Here is a 20904-nt window from a genome sequence, read left to right on the forward strand (position 1 = left end):
ATCTCCTCTCTACTGTACAGACTCGTCTCTACGGACAGACTTCACTCGATAGACAGACTTCTCTCTAAGGACAGACTCCTTTCTATGGACAGACCCCTCTTTAAGGACAGACTCCTTTCTATGGACAGACCCCTCTCTAAGGACAGGCTCATCGCTACAGCTAGACCCCTCTCTATGGACAGACCTCTCTCTACGGACAGAAGCCTCTCTACGGACAGACGCCTCCATATGGATAGACTCCTCTCTACAGGAAGACTCTGCTCTATGGACAGACGCTGCTCTTTGGAAAGACCCCTTCATAAACAGACTCCACCCTACAAACCCTCTCATCTCTATGGAGGGACTCCTCTCCATGGACAGACCTGCCTCTATAGACAGACTCCTCTCTATAAACATACTCCTTCCTATGGACAGACTCCTCTTTATGGACAGACTCCACACTATGGACAAACTCCTCACTATGGACAGACTCCTCACTATGGACAGGCAACTCTCTGTGAGCAGACTCTTCTTTGTGAACTGACTTTTCTCTATGGACAGACCCCTCTCTTCTGACAGACTCATGTCTATGATCAGACCCCTCTTTATGAACAGACCCCTTTGTATGGAAAGACTGCTCTCTATGGACAGAGTCCACAGTTTTGAACACAAGCTACTCACAATCTCTGTAATTCAATATATGTAAGTGTAATTTAAAAACAATTATTTTGAGGGGTGAGTATAACATAGGAATGCCTTCTTCCTCTATTTTATTAATTCCATTATTGTTGATTTTTTTATGGCTCTGAAGTGAACTGTCAGTAAACACATGAAAACCCCTTCCCAGGACAGACACAGGAATCTCACCTTGGTGTTCAGTTGCAGAGACCTCAGTAACTGAATCTTCTTAATCCGAGTAGAGTTTGAGTTTCCCCTGTGACAGCTTCTCCAGAAGAGCTTCTCCCAGGTCTGCAGAGCACTCATGTGAGAGTTGAACACCACCCAGGCTGTGGAACAAATGCAGGTGCATCAGTCAGACCCGGGGTATCTCACCCATGGGGATTTCATACGAACTCTAAGCCCCGTCTTCCCTGAGGGCGGGCTCTGGCCACACACACCCTGCAGAGGAGCCCCTGTGTCCGTCTGTCATGTCCAGACCCCACCTAGGACGCGCCGCTCAATCAAACCCATGTCTGGAGCAGCATCAGAATCTATTAAACCACACGTAGGAGGAGCCTTGGGCAGCGCACACCCTGAACTGATGTGCTTCAAGGCGCTCTTAAATGTGATGATGAAAGAGAGAACAATGCAATAAAGGCATTGCTTAGGATCACACAATCTGCTCACCAGGAAAGCTGCGATTGAATGTTATATTGTTTGTATTCTGTCTCACAAACCTACACACATTCTCTCACAGACCTAGCCACATTCTATCTCACAGACCTACACACTCATTATCAGGGGTCTGCTGCACCAGCTGGCAAATTAATGGCCCAACCGCTGTGCTTGCTGCCTACATGCCACCCACTCACAAACAGACAGACACACACACACACACATCCAGCCACACACAAACACAGACGCACATACACACACACACAGGTACACAGAGCCACATAGACACATTCACAGGTATACACTGCCACACAGACGCACACACACTCACACGGACATCCAGCCACACATACACACAGCCACACACACTAGGGGATACATCACACTTCCAGCAGTGATGTCATATGACAGTGACGATCAGCTGTCATTGGGCTGTCAAGAGGCTGAGACTGGACTTTAGGAAATGATTAGGGGGGTGTTGCACCTCCTACACCCACCTTCAAGTTACGCCCCTGACTATATACAGTCAAATGTACTTTCCTCATTGTTCTGTCCATCTTTAATATGGAAGTTTAGGGCCAGCAGCGGATCTGTTAATGGGCGGAGCACCTAGTTGTAGAAGGTGCCTGGGCAGTTATGGGCAGTTCTGCACCATTGTCGACATTTTAGTCCAAATACCTGAAAAACAAGCTTTAAAGAGTGCCCTTCTGCGCCATTAGAGGTGGGGTTGCTCCAAACTCAGTTCTCGGACTTGGGTACCCCCACTTTACAAACCTCACTTTTTGCACACATTTTATTGTCATGAAATGGATGTGTCTTTTCCAAAACATTATAAAATATATGTGTGAGCCCCACCTATGATGCATATTTTAGAAATCAATGACGTGATAAGAACTGCACAGCTCTGTACCTCAGCTTCTGTAGTTTGCAGTTTGGATGTTTTAGGCCTTCACACAACTTCTTCACTCCAGTGTCTCCCAACTTTATGTTGCCCAGCTCGAGCTCTGTGAGAGATGAGTTTGTTTCCAGGACAGAGGCGAGGTCTCCGCAGCATGCATTGGTGAGCGAGCACTCTCGCAACCTGCAGGAAAGAAGAGATATGGAGAGGAGTAAAGCGGAGCACAGACAGGGGCGTCACGACTTAAGTTTTATCATTATTTCCTTCCCGTCCTTGACTTACTCCCCTCTAGTGACACATCCCCACCTTACACATCCGACCATGCCCTGTTTATATAGGAATCTCATGGGGGAGTTCTCAGACTGGTAGAGGCAGAGCTAATTGGTCATATTTATAAATATATTAATATATGTTTTATGCTGCAGACCCTCTCCTGTGGTGCGAAAGGTCAACTCACAACTTTAGCAGTTGTTGCAGCTAGTTGTATATTTACACAGAGCAGCTTTGGGTCAGAGGTCTTCATCCATTGGTCTGTTATATTGTCATTCACATTTTGCTTCTATTCACCACAGTATATAGTCTGGGGCAAAGTGCCAGCCCTCTCTACCCAATGGCTTCCTTCATTCTGAGTGACAGCACAACGCCGACTCACTGCCTCCTAAAAAACATTCCTTTCTTCTCATTGGTAATGCTGATTTAAGGTGTTTTTCAAAATATTTTAATTATTTTTATGTTCACTTTAAACACCATTTTTTTGCCTACACTTTGGGTGCCACACTCTATACTGCTTTATTTCCGGGCTCATTTTTAAAGTTAGTAAGTGTCCCATGATACGAAGCCTTGCGCATGCGCAATAGTGGTCTGCTCAAAGACTGAGGATCAGTAAGATGTAGAAAGCGTTCTGATTATAAATAGCTCCAGAACAATATTTTCCAGATTAAAAATATCAATGATGAACAATTCCTTTCAAGTCAGTATTGAGGTGAGTAAGTTACTTTGAGCAAGTGTTATGAAGAACTTACCTCTATGTGAATTCTTTCACACAGAACTACACTATTTAAATAAACACTTCACAATGCATTGACACAAGCCCTGAAGCAGCAGGTAAGTCCATGAAACATGAGTTTGTAAGTGCAAACAGTCACCTCAAACCACAAGGACATCTATTTATACTGTGATGCAAGAGTTTCACAGATTGAATGGACCTCAGATCTGCTCCAGGTAGCGTGTCCTTTAAGCTAAAGGACATTCATTCATGGTAACTCAGTGTGGTTCAGTCCAAGGAATAGCACAGGAGGGTTCTTGCTATGCTGGCTTAAGTGTTCGATTTTAATTATAAAAGTTCCTTTTTCATTCTTAATGGAAATCTTGTGATATTGAAGAACTCAACATTGTTTTCAGTCTGTTGAATATTCTGCTGAAATTGAAAAATAAGTTTGTCCCCAAAACAGTACCATGTGTAAATAACTAACATGCCGGGTGAATCCTTGGATATATTTGGTTGAATACTTCGAGGTCGCCCAAGTGGGTAAAAATCCAATGATGCGTTGTAAAGAAGGGGCAGGTTGGTCGTGTTTGAAGGACAATATTTCAATACTAAAGCGATGAAAGACACATTAGTTTAGAGGAAAGTTCACTGTTTAGAGACCAATTTTGAATACACCACAAAAGTTCCCTTAGACTGCACAACATTTTTCTAATAAACTAACAGTTTTTCTTTTATTAATATTTCTAAAATTGTATAATTAAAAACAACATACATTTAGTTGTCCATGTAAAATTTCTCGGTCAATTTTCAGAAGCAGCCTTCCAATTTCCTTCCCTCTAAAAACAGAATCCTGTCACAAAACCGGAGGTTCGATTATTCTGAACCTTCTGTACAGTGAGCTCGAACAGCACACAGTGGCGGTACCTCTTATGGGGCAGAGGGGCGTCCCCCCACCTGAATTACCCTCAAAGGCCCAGTGATGAAAAATAAAATGATAATTCATCACCATTTTATTTGTTATCCCCCGTCCTGAACAGAGCATCAGGACAGGGCGGGGCCGCTGCTGAGTAACAGAAGCAGGGAGGAGTGTGGGCTGTCTATGCACTGTTTAAAGTCCACATCTTTTTTGGCCTGGCCTGTATGCGACAGTCATCCGCACGTGCACTTTGAACATCTCCAACTCAGTTGTCATTAGGCGGCTGGGTTAGAGCAAGCCCAAGCCTCCAAAGCTCTGTGGAACGCCGAGTGATGCTGCTCCCTCCAATCAGGGCGCTGTGGAGCGCCGAGTGAGGCTGCTCCCTCCAATCAGGGCACTGCTCTCATACTGCTTAAAGCAGCACCAGGATTGGTCAAGGGAGCTGCAGCATCCAGTACCTGGAAATAGAGGTCCGGAGCGGAGGACGTCATGTTCGTCTTCAGGTAAATGTTACCTTTTTTTAAATATTATTTTCATGAGCACCCTCCCATCACAGATGCAAGCCATCACCTGCTGCACAGTCAATAAAGCAATACATATAAACATGCCTGCATTATTAATAAACATGGCAGCTTATATGTCCAAAGGTTGATCAGGTTAGCGCACTAGTCATTCAGTGATATTTTGCCTCTTAGAGGGTAGGTGACATCATTGCCCCTGTATAAATAGCCCTGACTGAGAGCACACTTCCTCGTCTTCTTTGCTGCTCTAGTGGGACATATGAACTCATTCAGCCACCTTTATTTCGAAGCTGTTCTTTTAATATTGGGATATTGTCCGATATGTAGTGTGCAGCCCTGACAAATACCACGGTAAGGGCTAGACTGATACGCTTTAGTGTGGCGGACCACATCACCGCACTCTAATGCATAGTCACGCATTACATTAATAGTGCTTTGACACCATCCTGCATGCTGCTAGGCACAAGCCGGGAGTGACCCTCGGGGGGAGGAGCTGAATTAATAGCAGCAGGGGACCAGTAGTGACCTTCGCGTGGGGAGGAGCTGAATTAACAGCAGCAGGGTACCGGGAGTGACCCTTGGGTGGGGGGAGCTGCACTAACAGCAGCAGGGGACCGGGAGTGACCCTCGGGTGGGGAGGGGCTGCATTAATAGCAGCAGGGGACCGTGAGTGACCTTCGAGTGGGAAAGAGCTGCATTAATAGCAGCAGGGAACCGGGAGTAACCCCTGGGTGGAGAGGAGCTGCATTGATAGCAGCAGGGGACTGGTAGCGACCCGCGGGTGGGGAGGAGCTACATTAATAGCAGCAGGAGACCGGGAGTGACCCTCGGGTGGAGAGGAGCTGCACTAACAGCAGCAGGGGACCGGGAGTGACCTTCGGGTGGGAAAAAGCTGCATTAATAGCATCAGGGGACTGGGAATGACCCTCAGGGGGAGGAGCTGCACTAACAGCAGCAGGGGACTGGGAGGGGGGAGCTGCATTAATATGAGCAGGGGACCGGGGGTAATAGTGTCGTTCATATTTCCTAAATAAGTGGCATTTTTAAAAGTTCCGGAGATTATCCACAGTTCAGTCTATGGTGAAACCAGATAAGTCTCTTTCAGAAAGTGAAAAAAGTCTTTTGCTTGCTGTTTGTAGGATTTTTGGGCTGGCGTTTCTTCAGAAAACGTATCTAAGTTAATGAAATAGCCAGAAGCAGTTCGATCAATTGTTGGAATTGCAACAGGATTTGTAGAATCACTGTGTTTTCTTGTTTACATCGAACTAGTTGATCATTTGTTACATTTGTGTAGACAGGTGTGTCTGATCGAACTGTTACTTGAGTTTCAAGAGGAATTAGTTCCATAGCATTGTTGCTTAGTCCTTCATTTCTTACTGGTGACTCTTCGATGGTTATGAGCCTTAAAGTTTGAAACTCTTGGATAATAGCGAGAGGAGGGCGTCTGCTACTAGGGCGGAGACCACGAGGCCTACTGTTGAGTATTGGCCACATAATGTGGATTGATGAGGTCGATTGACACAAATATTTTCTCCTTTTTTCCAGCAAGGGGCGGCAGAAGTACTGTTCTTGTTCCTTGGACAGCTAGGACAGGTGCAGGTTGTCTGTAGGAAGGTCAAAATTCCTTCTTATCCGCAATTTTCTTTCTGACTAGATCCCCAACTCTTGGGACCCAGACAGGCCTTGCCGGGTCTGCAGATTTTTCCCCAGTGGCGGTTGGCTTCAGGTACACGTTGCTTTGTTTTGTTCTTAGTTCATTTACTACAGCCAAACAATCCTTGATATCAAAGGGTTTGTTATCTGCCACTGTGCTTTCACATTCAAGATCAGGTATCCACATTCTTGTCCCTAATAGGACCTCATATGGAGTGACCCCCCGCTAGAGAAGCTCTTGGCAGGTTATTGAGAGAGCGTTGGACCCCATGAAGATGTTTTACCCGGCCATCTCCTGAGCCCAATACTCTAGCTGTTAAAGATTGCTTTATGTCCCAGTTTTTCCTTTCCACAACAGAATTTCCCTCGGGATGGTACAGAGAGGAGTACCGCAATGCTACACCCAGACTAGGCATGGCCTCTTTGTAAGCCCAAGAGCTAAATGCAGGACCCTGGTCAGAATGTAGTGTGCCTATTGCGTATGTGCCGATAAAGACTCGCAAATCTTTTATAACAGTTCAAGCGTCAGCCGAGCGCTGAGGCTACATCCATAGGAACCTTGAGCATGAGTCCACTGCAACCATTATGTATTTATAATGGCCGTCCCTTTGCAAGGGACCACAGTGGTCCAGATTAACACAAGCTAATGGTTTGTCTGAAATTAACAGGGGTGTCTGCGCGGGACGTTTTACTGTGGAGACTTTCATCTGCTGGCAGATATCACATTCCAAGACATACTTATTGGTTTGTTTTCTCATGCCTGGCGACCAATATCGTTGTTTTAACTTGTTGCCTGTGGCAGGAATTCCAGCCTGGTGCTGGACATTCCAATCGCGGGCGGGGTCGTGACGGAACCCAGCCGTCATGCGCACATGCCACCCGTGGCTCATGATGGCTAGATTCCGTCATGAGCATCGAATGGGTTAATAAAGAAACGGTTGCAGAAACACCTGCAGGAGCAGAGCCTATCCCCTCGTGTGCTGCTAGGATTCGTCCTAATCTACGTTCCATGTTTGGAATTACTCTGTCCCCCACTCCAGGGATTCGAGCAAAAGGAACTTTGTTCACATTAATTATATATGAGTATTGAGTGGAAATTTCTTTGGAAGTGCTGCGCCACTGCCTTTGCTTGAAGCATTGCAAGCCAACATTATCTCACGGTCTATTCTCATTTTTGAATGAGTGATTACAGCTACGGAAGCCATGCGAACAGCCCCCTTTGTGGCTTCGTCAGCCAATGAATTCCCTTCAACGTGAACACTATCATGTTGATGACTCAGTGTATGTATCACGTGAGCCTTTGGTAGTTCGTTTTTCAACTGAACTACTTGTTCCCAAAGCGCTTTATGCTTAATTGTGCCACCTTTTGCATACTTGAATCTGTTTTAACCCAATTCTGTAAATATTCATTGTATGATTGAACACTGTAAAAAGAATCACACACTTTGAGTGTGGGGAATTCGCGATCCATGTTACTACTGCCACTATAAATGCTTTTAGTTCAGCTAGTTGAGCTGTACAGTCTCTTAGAGACTGTGTTTTAGTGATGATAGGATGGAATTTTCCATCTCGCATGCGACCTTTAACAATTGCACACACAGCACTGTATGCTTGCTTGCTTCCCGTTGCGTTTTGCGCTGATCCGTCAGTATAAATGATAAATTCATACTGATTGAGAGGCAGAATTTCAGTGGGCAGAGGACATTCTTGTTCATATTGCAGGAATGCTTGTGTCGTTAAATTTGGATCAAATCTGTATTCTACATATGTTGCAGCAAGAGAATTAACCCATTGCATCCATCTTAGATGTAAAGCTTTTGCATTAGGAATGCTTGCTTTTGTAACAACCTCTAGGGCTCGTACCAGAGTTAAGTCCATAATGTGTTTCCCCCTGAGCCAGTGCTCTTTCATTTGCTACTGCGGTCTGTACTGCTGTCAACATTTTCTCTGTTGAAGTGAAGTGCATTTCCGCTGTTGTGTATAAGTGGGATTTGTATGCAATTGGTACAGTTTGACCTTCACTAAAAGTTAAATATGTGTACCCGCACTGACCCGGAATTATACGGATCACCAAACTGCGTACGTTTACGTGTATCTGTAAGTGATTTGTAGCTAACATATTAGCTTGAAGTGAGCGCAGGATTTCTGTATGTTCCCGTGTTTAATGTTTTGCTGAGAAATCAGGTTTTATTAGTTTGTAGAGAGGTTTAACCCTTTCTGCGTAGTCTAAAATGTATGTTTTGCCGAAAATCAGGAAACCCAGTATGGACTAAGTTTTTTAGCAATTTTGGAGCAGCGCACATTTTTCTAAAAAGTTAGCTGCCAGCCATTTGCCTTCACTCGACAGCTCACATCCTAGAAATATGAGGTGGGCAATTCTTGATCTTTTAAAGTTGAATTTGTAGCCCTCAGAGGCGAGTCCCAATATGATGGTAATCACCCTGTTCAAGTGCCTATCTAATTCGTCTGTTAGATAAATATCATCGACATAAGACAATGCTTCATCATCCTATATTTGTAGTAACTCTGTTACCCTAGCTGAGAATAACCCTGGGCTGTTCCTGTACCATTGTGGGATACGACAAAAGTGACGCCGGGTCCCCATTATTGAGAATGCTGTTAAGTACCTGCTTTTAGGCACTATATTTTGGAGAAAAAATCCATTTGAGATATCTAATGCAGTTTTGTATTTTTTCCGCACAATGTTATTTATTAATGCTGCACTGTGTGCATTTTGTACTGCAAATGTTTTAGAACAAGAGTTCAAGTGTCTGTAATCCAAAACTAGATTATATGTATTTATCAGGCTTGGCCACAGGAAACAAAGTATTATTCATTGAAGAAGTGCAAGTTTCAATGACCCCACGGTATTCAAGTTGATCTAAGATCTCCCTGACCTGTTTTTTAGCTTCTTGCTTTGTTGGGTACTGCCTTTGTGCAGTTGGATCACTTTTTAGTGGTATTATGTGGTGGGGTGAGTCCACATCCATCCAACATGGTTTTTATATAATGCTGGGGCTAGGGCAACTGCCCATTTCCTGGGATATGTATATTTTAGATGAATTGTAATTAGGTCAGAGAAGGTTGGCCTAATTATTTCTTTGGCATATGGGTACTCCCTGACAAATACTGGCGGCCAATCGCATTCTTCTAGCAGGATATCATACCCCTCAATAATCTTTCCCAAAAGAGTCCATTAATTTTTCTGGCTTGTCTCCTTCCATTCGGAGTGTTATTTCATATAACTTGTGTGGAGCACAAAACCTAGTATCAGCAGTTTCTACTGTGATGTACTCATTCAGGTTCACTATCTCCAGAAGTTCCTTCAGGTTCTGGCGAGCTATTGATATTTCTGCTGCACTGTCCAGCATCGCCTAAGCCCATTCCCCATTCAGTAGCTGTGTCCTCAGTATTCTTGGCATGTCTGATTTTTAGACTTGCTACCTTCTTTTTTTTAAATTGAAGTTTGGATTTGTTCTCCAGAATGTGCTGCTTGTCTTTGGACTTTGTACGTTTTTCTTTGTGCTCTGACTTTCCTCCTTGTTCGGATGTCTTCAATGAGATCTGAAAGGGATGAGAGGAACGTGTATCAGTATACTGATACCCGTCAGGCTTCTTCAAATTCTCCTTATTCCTGAGGTTATACCTCTTTTCAGAGGGCTCCTTTTGAGGAGACATACCTTGGTATATTGAGGTCTGTTCTCTTTAATATTTTGTTTGTTTTCCCACTTTTTAGAAGAAGCATGGTTCTGTTTTGAACTGTCCTTCTCAGGACTTCCTGACAGCTCTGGCTTGAAAGCTTTTCCACCTAAGGTGTCTCTGCCTAATTCTGCATATGACTTTTGTATTATTCTGGGTAGTTCTTATTATTGTTCTGTTAATTCGACCTCCCTTAGGAGCTGGCAGATCGCCACTGATGCTGCTTCTCCTATAATTTTAGATAATATTATGGTAGATACCTGGTTGAAATTGTTTAATAATTTCATTCCAAAGTTCAGAGCAGGTTCTGTCCCGTATTCATTTTGAATTTGTTTAGGACATCTGGTATCACTGCCAAAGAAGGTATACCATTAGTTTTAGTATATATGGAAGCAAATACTGTGCCCCAAGAGGTGCAGTCCTCCAGTTGTGGTGTGATTCCCATTGGTAAGCAGATTGCTAACATTACGTACTTTTCATAAGGGCAGGTATTTGGAAATACTGTTTCCAGTTGTGTAATTGCCTGAGCTATCCAGAATGGAATTTGTTCACGTTTCGTGGGCATTTTACCCATGACTGAGTGTAAAGTTTGTGGAGTCATTTTTAGTGTGTTCCCCTGTTGAGGGGTTTGATTTGGTATTATCAATGGTGGCTGGACTCAATGTCCACATGACATATTGGACTAATTGTCTATAGATTTTTATTAACTCTTTATGTTGAGTAAGTAATTCACCTGTGGTGTGTAGCCGGCTAGAATCGGCCATGTAGCTCCTGGTCTAACTAGTGGACCAAGCCTTGTTATATGTGTTATGTGTTGTAGGGTGCCATTAAACCAGATATTATGTTCCTGGTAAGTGAGAAGAACCTCAATATCCTCAAAAGGAGTATATTCCGTGGGTGCTTCATCTTGTTTCTAGAAGTTAAAATAGTGTGTAACTGTATTTGCTTCTGGGAATATGACACAGGAGTAGAACACCTCTGTCTGAAATGCCTTGTGTGCCTCTATCACAAAGGCTACTCTACCACCCCTGGATGTTAAACTGTGTTTTATAAGTTTATCAGTGATGGCTCTCTTTAAGTTTGGATGAATGATTAGACCCTCATTGTCCGCTTCATCTAAAGCTGAATTTTGTATGATGAGCGCAGGTCAATATCAGGATCCCCTTGCAGTGACATTGTGTTTAGAACACGGACTTGGTTTCAAAGATAAAAAGATAAGGTGCGCAATATTTTTGGGACACTGTTGTTCAATATTGATAAAACCCAACAGCTAATACATAGGATTTCTCCTACTCAGCTGCGGAGGACTTTGTCCCTACCCACTCCAGACGTCTTTGGACTTTGTGAGTCGGGGTCTCTAAGAAAAGCATGACTGAGCTACTCAGAATCTACTGTTAAATTAGTGCCTTACCAAACATTGGTAGCGCCATGTAGTTTAGTTCCTATTTCCCTAAATAGGTTTTGCGCTTTTATACAATAGTGTTGGTATAGGACTGAGTCAGTATGCCCCTATCACTAATGCTAACCTTGTTTACCATGTACCAGCTAGCTCACATGGCCACTAGAAACTTCTTGGAGACAAGAAGGGAATAGTTTCTGACAACCACATAACATGACAACCCTGATCCCTCAGAATCGTGAAACACTAGACAACGTCTCGCTCAGCTAATCGTGCTTGCTTAGGTTCTAGAGTAACACGGAAATAACAGAGGGGTGTTTCAATAGGTATTCATTGAACAGCCTTTTTTCTCGTGTAAGAGATATGAGCTGTAACAATCATAAGACAGTATGCGAGATTTAAATTGCACAGCGTTATAAGCATAAAGAAATAGTATCGCTCTAGCATTGTTCAATACTTATGAATACATTCGTATACATAAAAACATATGACTAAAAGTACGAGTACTCATGGAATGCATCCCTAACTGAATCTACCCAAATGTACCTAAACTAAGTGTAGGACAAGATGAGAAGTAGGTGCGGTATTCCCATAGGATGTTATGCTGTAGTTTATTATGCTATGGTAGCTGCATTAATAGCAGCAGGGGACCGGGAGTGACCCTCGGGGGGGAAAAGATGTATTAATAGCAGCAGGGGACCAGGAGTGACCGTCAGGAGGGGGGAGCTGCATTAATATGAGCAGGGGACAGGGAGTGACAGTCAGGTGGGGAGGAGCTGCATTAATAGCAGCAGGGGACCGGCAGCAACCCTCGGGTGGGGAAGAGTTGCATTAACAGCAACCGGAGACCGGGAGTGACCCTCCGGTGGGGAGAAGCTGCATTAATAGCAGCAGGGTACTGGGAGTGACCCTTGGGTGGGGAGGAGCTGCATTAATAGCAGCAGGGGACCAGGAGTGACCCTCTGGTGGGAAGGAATTGCATTAACAGAAGCAGGTTAGGGGACCGAGAGCGAACCTCGGCGAGGGGGACCTGCATTAATAGCAGCAGGGGAACGGGAGCGACCCTTGGGTGGGGAGGAGCTGCATTAACAACAGCAGGGGACCTGGAGTGACCCTCGGGTGGGGAGGAGCTGCATTAACAGCAGCAGGAGACTGGGAGTGACCGTGGGGTGGGGAGGAGCTGCATTAACAGAAGCAGGGGACTGGGAGTGACCCTCGGGGGTAAAGCTGCATTATTAGCAGCAGGGGACCAGGAGTGACCCTCGGGTGGTGGAGCACTGCATTAATAGCACCACGGGACCGGAAGCGACTCTCGGGTGGGGAGGAGCTGCAGTAATAGCAGCAGGGGACCAGGAGTGACCCTCGGGTGGGGAGGAACTGCATTAATAGCAGCAGGGAACCGGGAACGGCCCTCGGGTGGGGAGGAGCTGCATTAACAGCAGCAGGGGACCAGGAGTGACCCTTGGGTGGGGAGGAGCTGCAATAAAAGCAACAGGGGACCGGAAGCGACTCTCGGGCGGGGAGGAGCTGAAGTAATAGCAGCAGGGGACCAGGAGTGACCCTTGGGTCGGGAGGGGCTGCATTAATAGCAGCAGGGGATAAGGAGTGAACCTCAGGTGGGGAGGAGCTGCATTAATAGCAGCAGGGGACCGGGAGCGACCCTCGGGTGGGAAGGAGCTGCCTCAATGGCCGCAGGGGACCGGGAGTGACCCTTGGGTGGCGAGGAGCTACATTAACATCAGCAGGGGACCAGGAGTGACCGTAGGGTGGGGAGGAGCTGCATTAACAACAATATGGGACCGGGAGTGACCCTTTGGTGGAGAGGAGCTGCATTACAGCAGCAGGGGACCGGGAGTGACCCTCTGGTGGGGAGGAGCTGCAATAAAAGCAGCAGGGGACCGTGAGCGACCGCCGGATGGGGAGGAGTTGCATTACCAGCAGCAGGGGACCGGGAGTGACCCTCTAGTGGGGGGAGCTGCATTAATAGCAGCAGGAGACCGGGAGTGACCCTTGGGTGGGGAGGAGCTGCATTAATAGCAGCAGGGGACCGGGAGTGACCCTTGGATGGGCTACAGCTGCATTAATACCAGCAGGGAACTGGTAGCGACCCCCGGGTGGGGAGGGGCTGCATTAATAGCAGCAGGGGACCAGGAGCGACCCTCGGTGGGGAGGAGCTGCAATAAAAGAAGCAGGGGACCGTGAGTGACCGCAGGTGGGGAGGAGCTGCATTACCAGCAGCAGGGGACCGGGAGTGACCCTTGGGTGGGAAGGAGCTGCATTAATAGCAGCAGGGGACCGGGAGTGACCCTTGGATGGGCTACAGCTGCATTAATAGCAGCAGGGAACCGGTAGCGACCCTCGGGTGGGGAGGAGCTGCAATAAAAGCAGCAGGGGACCGTGAGTGACCGCCGGGTGGGGAGGAGCTGCCTCAATAGCAGCAGGGGATGGGAGTGACCGTAAGGTGGGGAGGAGCTGCATTAACAACAGTATGGGACCAGGAGTGACACTCAGGTGAGGGTGAGCTGCATTAACCCTCGGTGGGGAGGAGCTGCAATAAAAGCAGCAGGGGACCGGGTGTGACCCTCGGGTGGAGAGGAGCTGCATTAACAGCAGCAGGGGGCCGGGATTGATCCACGGGTGGGAGGAGCTGGTGGGAAGGAATTGCATTAACAGAAGCAGGTTAGGGGACCGAGAGCGAACCTCGGTGAGGGGGAGCTGCATTAATAGCAGCAGGGGACTGGGAGCGACCCTCGGGTGAGGAGCAGCTGCCTTAATAGTAGCAGGGGACCGGGAGTGACCACCCGGGAGTGACCCTCAGGTGGGCAGGAGCTGCAATAATAGCAGCAGGGGACCGGGAGTGACCCTCGGGTGGGGAGGATCTGCAGTAATAGCAGCAGGGGACCGGGAGTGACCCTTGGGTGGGGGAGCTACATTAATAGCAGCAGGGAACCGGGAGTGACCCTCGGTTGGGGGGGAGCTGCATTAATAGCAGCAGGGGACTGGGAGTGACCCTCGGGCAGGGAGGAGCTGCATTAATAGCAGCAGGGAACCGGGAGTAACCCATGGGTGGGGAGGAGCTGCCTTAATAGCAGCAGGGGACCGGGAGTGACACTCAGGTGAGGAGGAGCTGCCTTAATAGCAGCAGGGGACCAGGAGTGACCCTCAGGTGGGGAGGAGGTGCATTAACAGCAGCAGGGCAGTGCTGTGCACACTGGCTGCAGACGGGAACCACACTCATTGTCCTCAATCTAGTATGTCTGGGTTTATTCTGATATAATCCAAAATGTGACATCAACTGATCCACCTGCAACTGCACAACGCAGCGCGGTCTGGGCTCAGCTGATTGCATTGATTGAATGGTCTGAGATGACTCTCTTAAAAGAATACTGAAACCACCTTAAGCAGTAAGTTTTGCCGGACCCTGACAGCAGCAAATGCAGAAAGAAGAATTAACGAGAAGAAATAAACACATTTATCTTCTTTGTGCCTCCCTTGGGACGCTCCACCCATGAAAGCCTCCGTGGGGCAGAGTAACGCAGGGCATAAACTCGCGCTGCCTCGCATCCCTTCAGATTTACCAAGCACCGCAGGGTCACGCAAGGGGCCTCGTGTGACTTGGAAAATCTCAGCTACGTCTTGCGTTACCTTGGGTGGAGCAAGCACGAAGCAAAACTTTGATAATATGCTCCTTTGGGACATGTGATATATCAAAAGTACACGTTAGTTCTGACTCAGATGATTTAAGTTCTGTTGTTTTAGTAGATGAAGTGCCCTATTTACTTGTTGTCGGTCAGGCCATCCTCCACAAGGGCACGGAGTAAAATACTCCATCGCCCTGGTTTAGGTCCTGACTATCAAATTTAGAAATGTCCTTTGGACCCACAGACAGTTCTAGCATTTACAGGAACCGTTGTCAAGGCGGTTCCTGTGAATGCATGGGAACTTTGACATATGACTCGCTCAAAGAAGACGGACCCGTACCACAAAGTTTCCAAAGTGGTTTATGTTTGAAAATTTAAAAAAAACAATGCCCCTTCACTATGGGTTGGGGTGTGGTGCAGTGGTCAGGGCGGTTGACTCTAGAGCACGGGGTTTGCAGTTTGATCCGCAGCAGCAGCTCAGTTCAGCACCATGCGACTCTGGGCAATAGTTCACTTAATCTTCCCAACAGCCCCCAGTGCCTTGAGACCCTTAGGGGCGATTAGTTCACGCTTTACAAAATACGGGGTTACCATAAGAGTCATCTTCCATGGTGAGGAGTAAATTTTTAGTTTTTTACTGTCCCTTACCACCAGGGTTTCCCTGTCGGTGACAAGCAATAAAAAAACAGCTATATGTCTACCTATCCTAATTGGGCAGGCAGACATATACGCAATTCTCCCTACAGCCCTTAATCTGTTGGGCCGTCAGAGAAGTTTATTTGTCCATGGTGGAGACAGACAAGTCTCAACCGTGGTCAAACTATGCTCAGCCTTCTTTTAAATTCTGCGGGCGAACATAATGTTGGCGGTAAGTACACTGCGTCACAACAGAGTATGCTTACGCCAACATTTAATTCAGACCCCATGTCTTTGTGAGTCTGACTCAGATAATTCAGTTTCTAGGTTTGTGATACATTCAGCAAAGGCCAAACGTTTCTCCAGAGACAACAGGTTAAGATTATAAAGAAAGAGATCTGATCAGTTTTGAAAAACAAAAGATTCTATCTTCAAGTGTTAGTCAGGATAGCGAGTGTGTTGTCTGCATCCATTTAGGTAATTTTTCCTGCCCCTCTTCACTTCCAGCTGTTCCGCATTTCAAGGCACTACATTTGAGATAGAACCTCTCGTACTCCGCTTTAATTTCCCTTTCAGAAGATGCGAGCGAGTTTTTTTTCTACCAAATGGAGGCTTGTAACGGAAGACCTATTTTGGGACTAGTTTCTGATATCTTGTTACAGTTAAATACAAGCAAGTGAGGCTGGGAGGCTCTATGTGGAAAGGTCGTAACAGGAGGAAATTGTTCTTGAGAAGTTACTCGACGCGATAGTATGATGTTACTTAGCATGCATTTACATAGCATGCTTTTACTACTCGGTTTTTACTTCGCAAAAGCATTTACTTTGCATTTTTTTTAGTACGCATGTCATTACTTCGCAAAATTAGTAATAACATTAGAATTTGCTTTTCTTAGCGGTACCTTACTTTGCATGCTTTTACTACGCGTTCAAAGTGTTTTAATTTTTTTTATTTTTTATTATTTGTAACCTAACCACTGTGACGGGAAGCCAGGGAAATAGGGGATTTGGGCGGGTTATTAATTAAAAAACATATCGGTTAACTACAGCACTACCCTAAAACCCTTTACAAACTACCCCCTACATTACACATACACTACAACACTACCCCCTACACTACACATACACTAGAACACTACCCTAAATCCCAAAACACTACCCTACACGTACACTACAACACTACCCTAAACCCTAATACACTACCACCTACACTACACATACACTACAACACTACCCTAAACCCTAAAACACTACCCCCTACACTACACATACACTACAACACTACCCTAAACCCTAAAACACTACCCTACACTACACATACACTACAACACTACCCTACACCCTTAAACACTACACCCTACACTACACATACACTACAACACTACCCTAACTACACTGCCCCACTTATCTCTCTCTCTTCGTAGTCCCTCTCTTCACCTTCAACCATAAATAATTTTACATTTTTAACATTATTTTTAAAAAAACGAAAAACGAAGTAAAATAACACGTAGTAAACAACATTGCGAAGTAAAGGCATGCTAATTAAAAGCATGCGAAGTAAAAGACAATGCGCACTAATAAATGCTAAGTAAAACACCTGCGAAGTAAAAGATGCGAAGTAAAGGTTGCTTCCCCTCGACGCATATAACCCTGTCAGAACTTTCAGCAGGTTCCTTCGGCAGGAAAAATAATATCATTCCTCTTTGGCAGTGATCCTCAGAATGAAAGTGTGACTCTGGCTCATGGTCACTTGTGACATTTCCAGGAAGTGCGGGTGCAAATTGTTCTCCACCTGCTGCTGAGATCCAAGTGCAACATTCAGGACGGAAACCATGTGAGACATCTCAGTGGGTTAATGCATGTGTCCAAGTTCTTTCGGTAACCTGTAGCCATTCATTTGAATTCTGTGTGTTATCAATGGACATGCTGCCGCCGGAGGGGACCAAAAGGCAGAGGAGCATGGACACAGAATTGTTCCCAGTGCGTCGACGGCAGGGTGCTCTTGCGAAAATCCGTCCTTCCCTCCTGTGATGCTCACCTCCCAATTTTTTTTTAATGCAAACAATTGTTCAAGTACACCACTTGGAATAGAGGCGATTTTTGGACAATTAAATTAGGGAAAGAGACCTACCCAAATGAAAGTAAAAAGTATAAGAAAGAAAAGTGCTACCCAACACCCATGTAAAAATTATTTTTCTTAGTTTTCAAAAAGGAATTTTTAAATATTATCAAAAAAGCGTATCACAAGCACATATACAAGGACATTAACCCCTTGGTCGTGGCGGTAATTTCGCCGCGGCGCTAGGGGGGACCGCACGGTGCCGCCATGCTCGTGACGGAACCACTCCGTCACGAGCCAGGGGCGCGCTGTGCTTGTGATGGAATGGTTCCGTCACGGCCCTGCCCGCTCAATAGAACGCGGCGCGCAGGCACGGCGGCCGGGCCGTGACGGAACCATTCCGTCACCAGCACAGCACCACCGTGGCTCGTGACGGAATGGTTCCGTCAACAGCATGCAAAGGGTTAACAATGGCGATCACACAGTTACACAAACAGCGTTACAAATATAAACAATGACAGGTGTAAACATACAAGTTGTGGCTGAGGGAAAAATACAAATGCACGTTTCAAAACAAAACAGAAATACACAACGAAACAATTGTGTCTCATTATTTAGAACCACATCTTTGGCGTCAACGGCCTTTCAACCCATAGATAAATGGAGGGTCATCATCAAGACAAAAGCATCAGATGTAAGAGAGTCCACTGAATTTCAATAAAAACGTCTAAAATGGAATATATGTACGTGGGTTTCAGAAAACAATTGACTTAAATAACACAGATCCTCAGAATTGTGACCTAGATCAGAGAGAAACTTCTCATAAAGCTAAAGAAAAATATGGTAAGGAAAACACCCGAAAGATGCGTACTATCTAATAAAAAGAAAATAGAAAATAAAGAAAAAAGTTATATCTGATTCAGGTGTCTCCAACCATTCGATCTTGAGCTACTGGTATCTTGCTGACACATCCAGAGTAGCTTACAGCCTTGAGTCCATTTGTAAATAAGGCTGGCTCAATGCAGTGTTGCATCTTCCATTTACAGTGAAAGAAGCCTGTGCTTATTTCAGTCAGGCCTCTTCAGCCGCAGGCAGCAAGACCTGGTAACGATCAGTGTGTCAATTCTGACTTATGACCCAGGATGGGGCACAGAGGGGAAGAGCTGAAGGACTGATGGATTTAACTCTTAAATAAAAGTTAATGTCAACTCAGTAACGTAACGGAGTGCGAGAACAAAATGTGTCTGAATGATGTTCAATGGGAGAAAATTAAGATGAACTGTTAACTTAATGATTGAGTTTTCTCTTCATTTTAATGTTCTTCCATTTCAAAGTGTTGCTTTTACACACAGCGGGCATCTTGCTCTCAGTGGCTGGTAGGAATGACAAGTTTATATCTGAAATATATAGCAATTTGGGATAAATGTACAAGGCAAAAAAAGTTCCATATTATGAAAGACTTTTCTGCACTTTCAATTTCTCCAAATTAAATAAAATAGTAGTTCAAGTATTTTGTTCAAACCGTAGTGTCTGACTCTATGGACGTTAAAGCCAGTGAAGCCGGGCGTGGGGGTGTCTAGTAACAATGCACGAGTTGCTGGGCCATTAGTAGCTCACAGTGATTTTCCCATAACATAAGTAGCTTTCACTACAGAAAAGGTTGGAGACCCCTGGTCTGACTGGAACTAAAAGCTTAAAACACCGACATCTGTTTTGCATGTAGAGGACGGATGTTTCTGTGAAAGTTGCTATCTGGGTCCAGAACCCACTTGGAGCATTGCTCTTTGGTGTGTGAACCCCAAATATCTTCATTTGCTTATGGGTTCACTGGTGTCATCCAGGCAAGCATTGTGAATGACCTCAGGGGCCTGCGGTATCAACAAGCAACAGAATTGTCCTACCGCTCTGCTTGCTATCTACATGCCACCCACTGACAAACAAACAGGCACACATACAGACACTCCCACACAGACACACACACAGGCACACATGCACAGACACACACAGCCTCAGATACACACATAGACACAGATACACAGCGCCACACAGACACACACACAGGTATACACAGCCACACAAACACACACAAAAACACACAGACACACACAAAGCCACATATAGACACAGCCTCAGAGAAACAGACAGACACACAGGTACACAGAGCCACACAGACATACACACACAGGTACACACAACCACACAGACAAACACACAAACACTAACACACACAAACACAAACACACACACACACACACACACACACAGCCACATAGACAGTGGAACACACAGCCCCCCACACACACACTAGGAGATATATCACACTTCCAGCAGTGATGTCATATGAGAGTGATGACCAGCTGTCATTGGGCTGTCAAGAGACTGAAACCTGACTTTAAGGAATGATTAGGGTGTTGTTCCACCTCCTACACCCCCTTCAAGTCACGCCCCTGACTATGTACGGTCAAATGTACTTTCCTCATTGTTCTTCCCATCTTTAATATGGAAGTTTAGGGCTAACAGCGGATCTGTCAATGAGCAGAGCGTCTAGTTTGAGAAGGTACCCGGGCAGTTATGGGCAGATCAACGCCATTTTCAACATTTTAGTTCATATACCTGAAAAACAAGGTTTAAAGAGTGCCCTTTTGCACCATTAGGGGGGGTTGTTCCAAACTTAGTTCTCGGATTTGGGTAACCCACTTCACAACCTTCACTTATTCAACTCATTCTATTGTCACAGAATGGATGTGCCTTTCCTACAACATTATAAAATATATGTGTGAGCCCCACCTACAATGTACATTGTAGAAATCAATGACGTGATAAGAACTGCAAAGTTCTGTACCTCAACTTCTGTAGTTTGCAGCCAGGATGTTTTAGGCCTTCACACAACTTCTTCACTCCAGTGTCTTGCAGATTATTGTACGCCAGGTTGAGCTCTGTGAGAGATGTGTTTGTTTCCAGGACAGAGGCGAGGTCTTCACTGCATGAACTGGTGAGGGAGCAGCCATGCAACCTGCAGGACAGAAGAGATATGGAGAGGAGTAAAGCAGAGCAGAGACAGGGGCGTCATAAATTCAGTTTTATCTTCTTCCCGTCCATGGCTTACTCCCCTCTAGTGACACATCCCCACCTTACACATCCAACCACTCCCTATTTATGTAGGAATCTCATGGGAGGAGTT

At 45.6% G+C, this 20904-nt stretch overlaps 1 protein-coding gene across 1 annotated transcript in view; it reads right to left on the bottom strand.

Moving 5' to 3' along the window:
* Positions 1-886: 886 nt before the first annotated feature.
* LOC144828103 (NACHT, LRR and PYD domains-containing protein 3-like) overlaps positions 887-20904 on the bottom strand; it is a 646597-nt gene continuing 626579 nt past the window's right edge. The window contains 3 exon segments of the mRNA XM_078686228.1: positions 887-986; positions 2225-2395; positions 20566-20736. Coding sequence (XP_078542354.1) covers positions 887-986; positions 2225-2395; positions 20566-20736 — 442 coding nt within the window.

The sequence above is a fragment of the Lissotriton helveticus genome, chromosome 4_1 (assembly GCF_964261635.1).
Source record: "Lissotriton helveticus chromosome 4_1, aLisHel1.1, whole genome shotgun sequence".
Classification (NCBI taxonomy): Eukaryota; Metazoa; Chordata; class Amphibia; order Caudata; family Salamandridae; genus Lissotriton; species Lissotriton helveticus.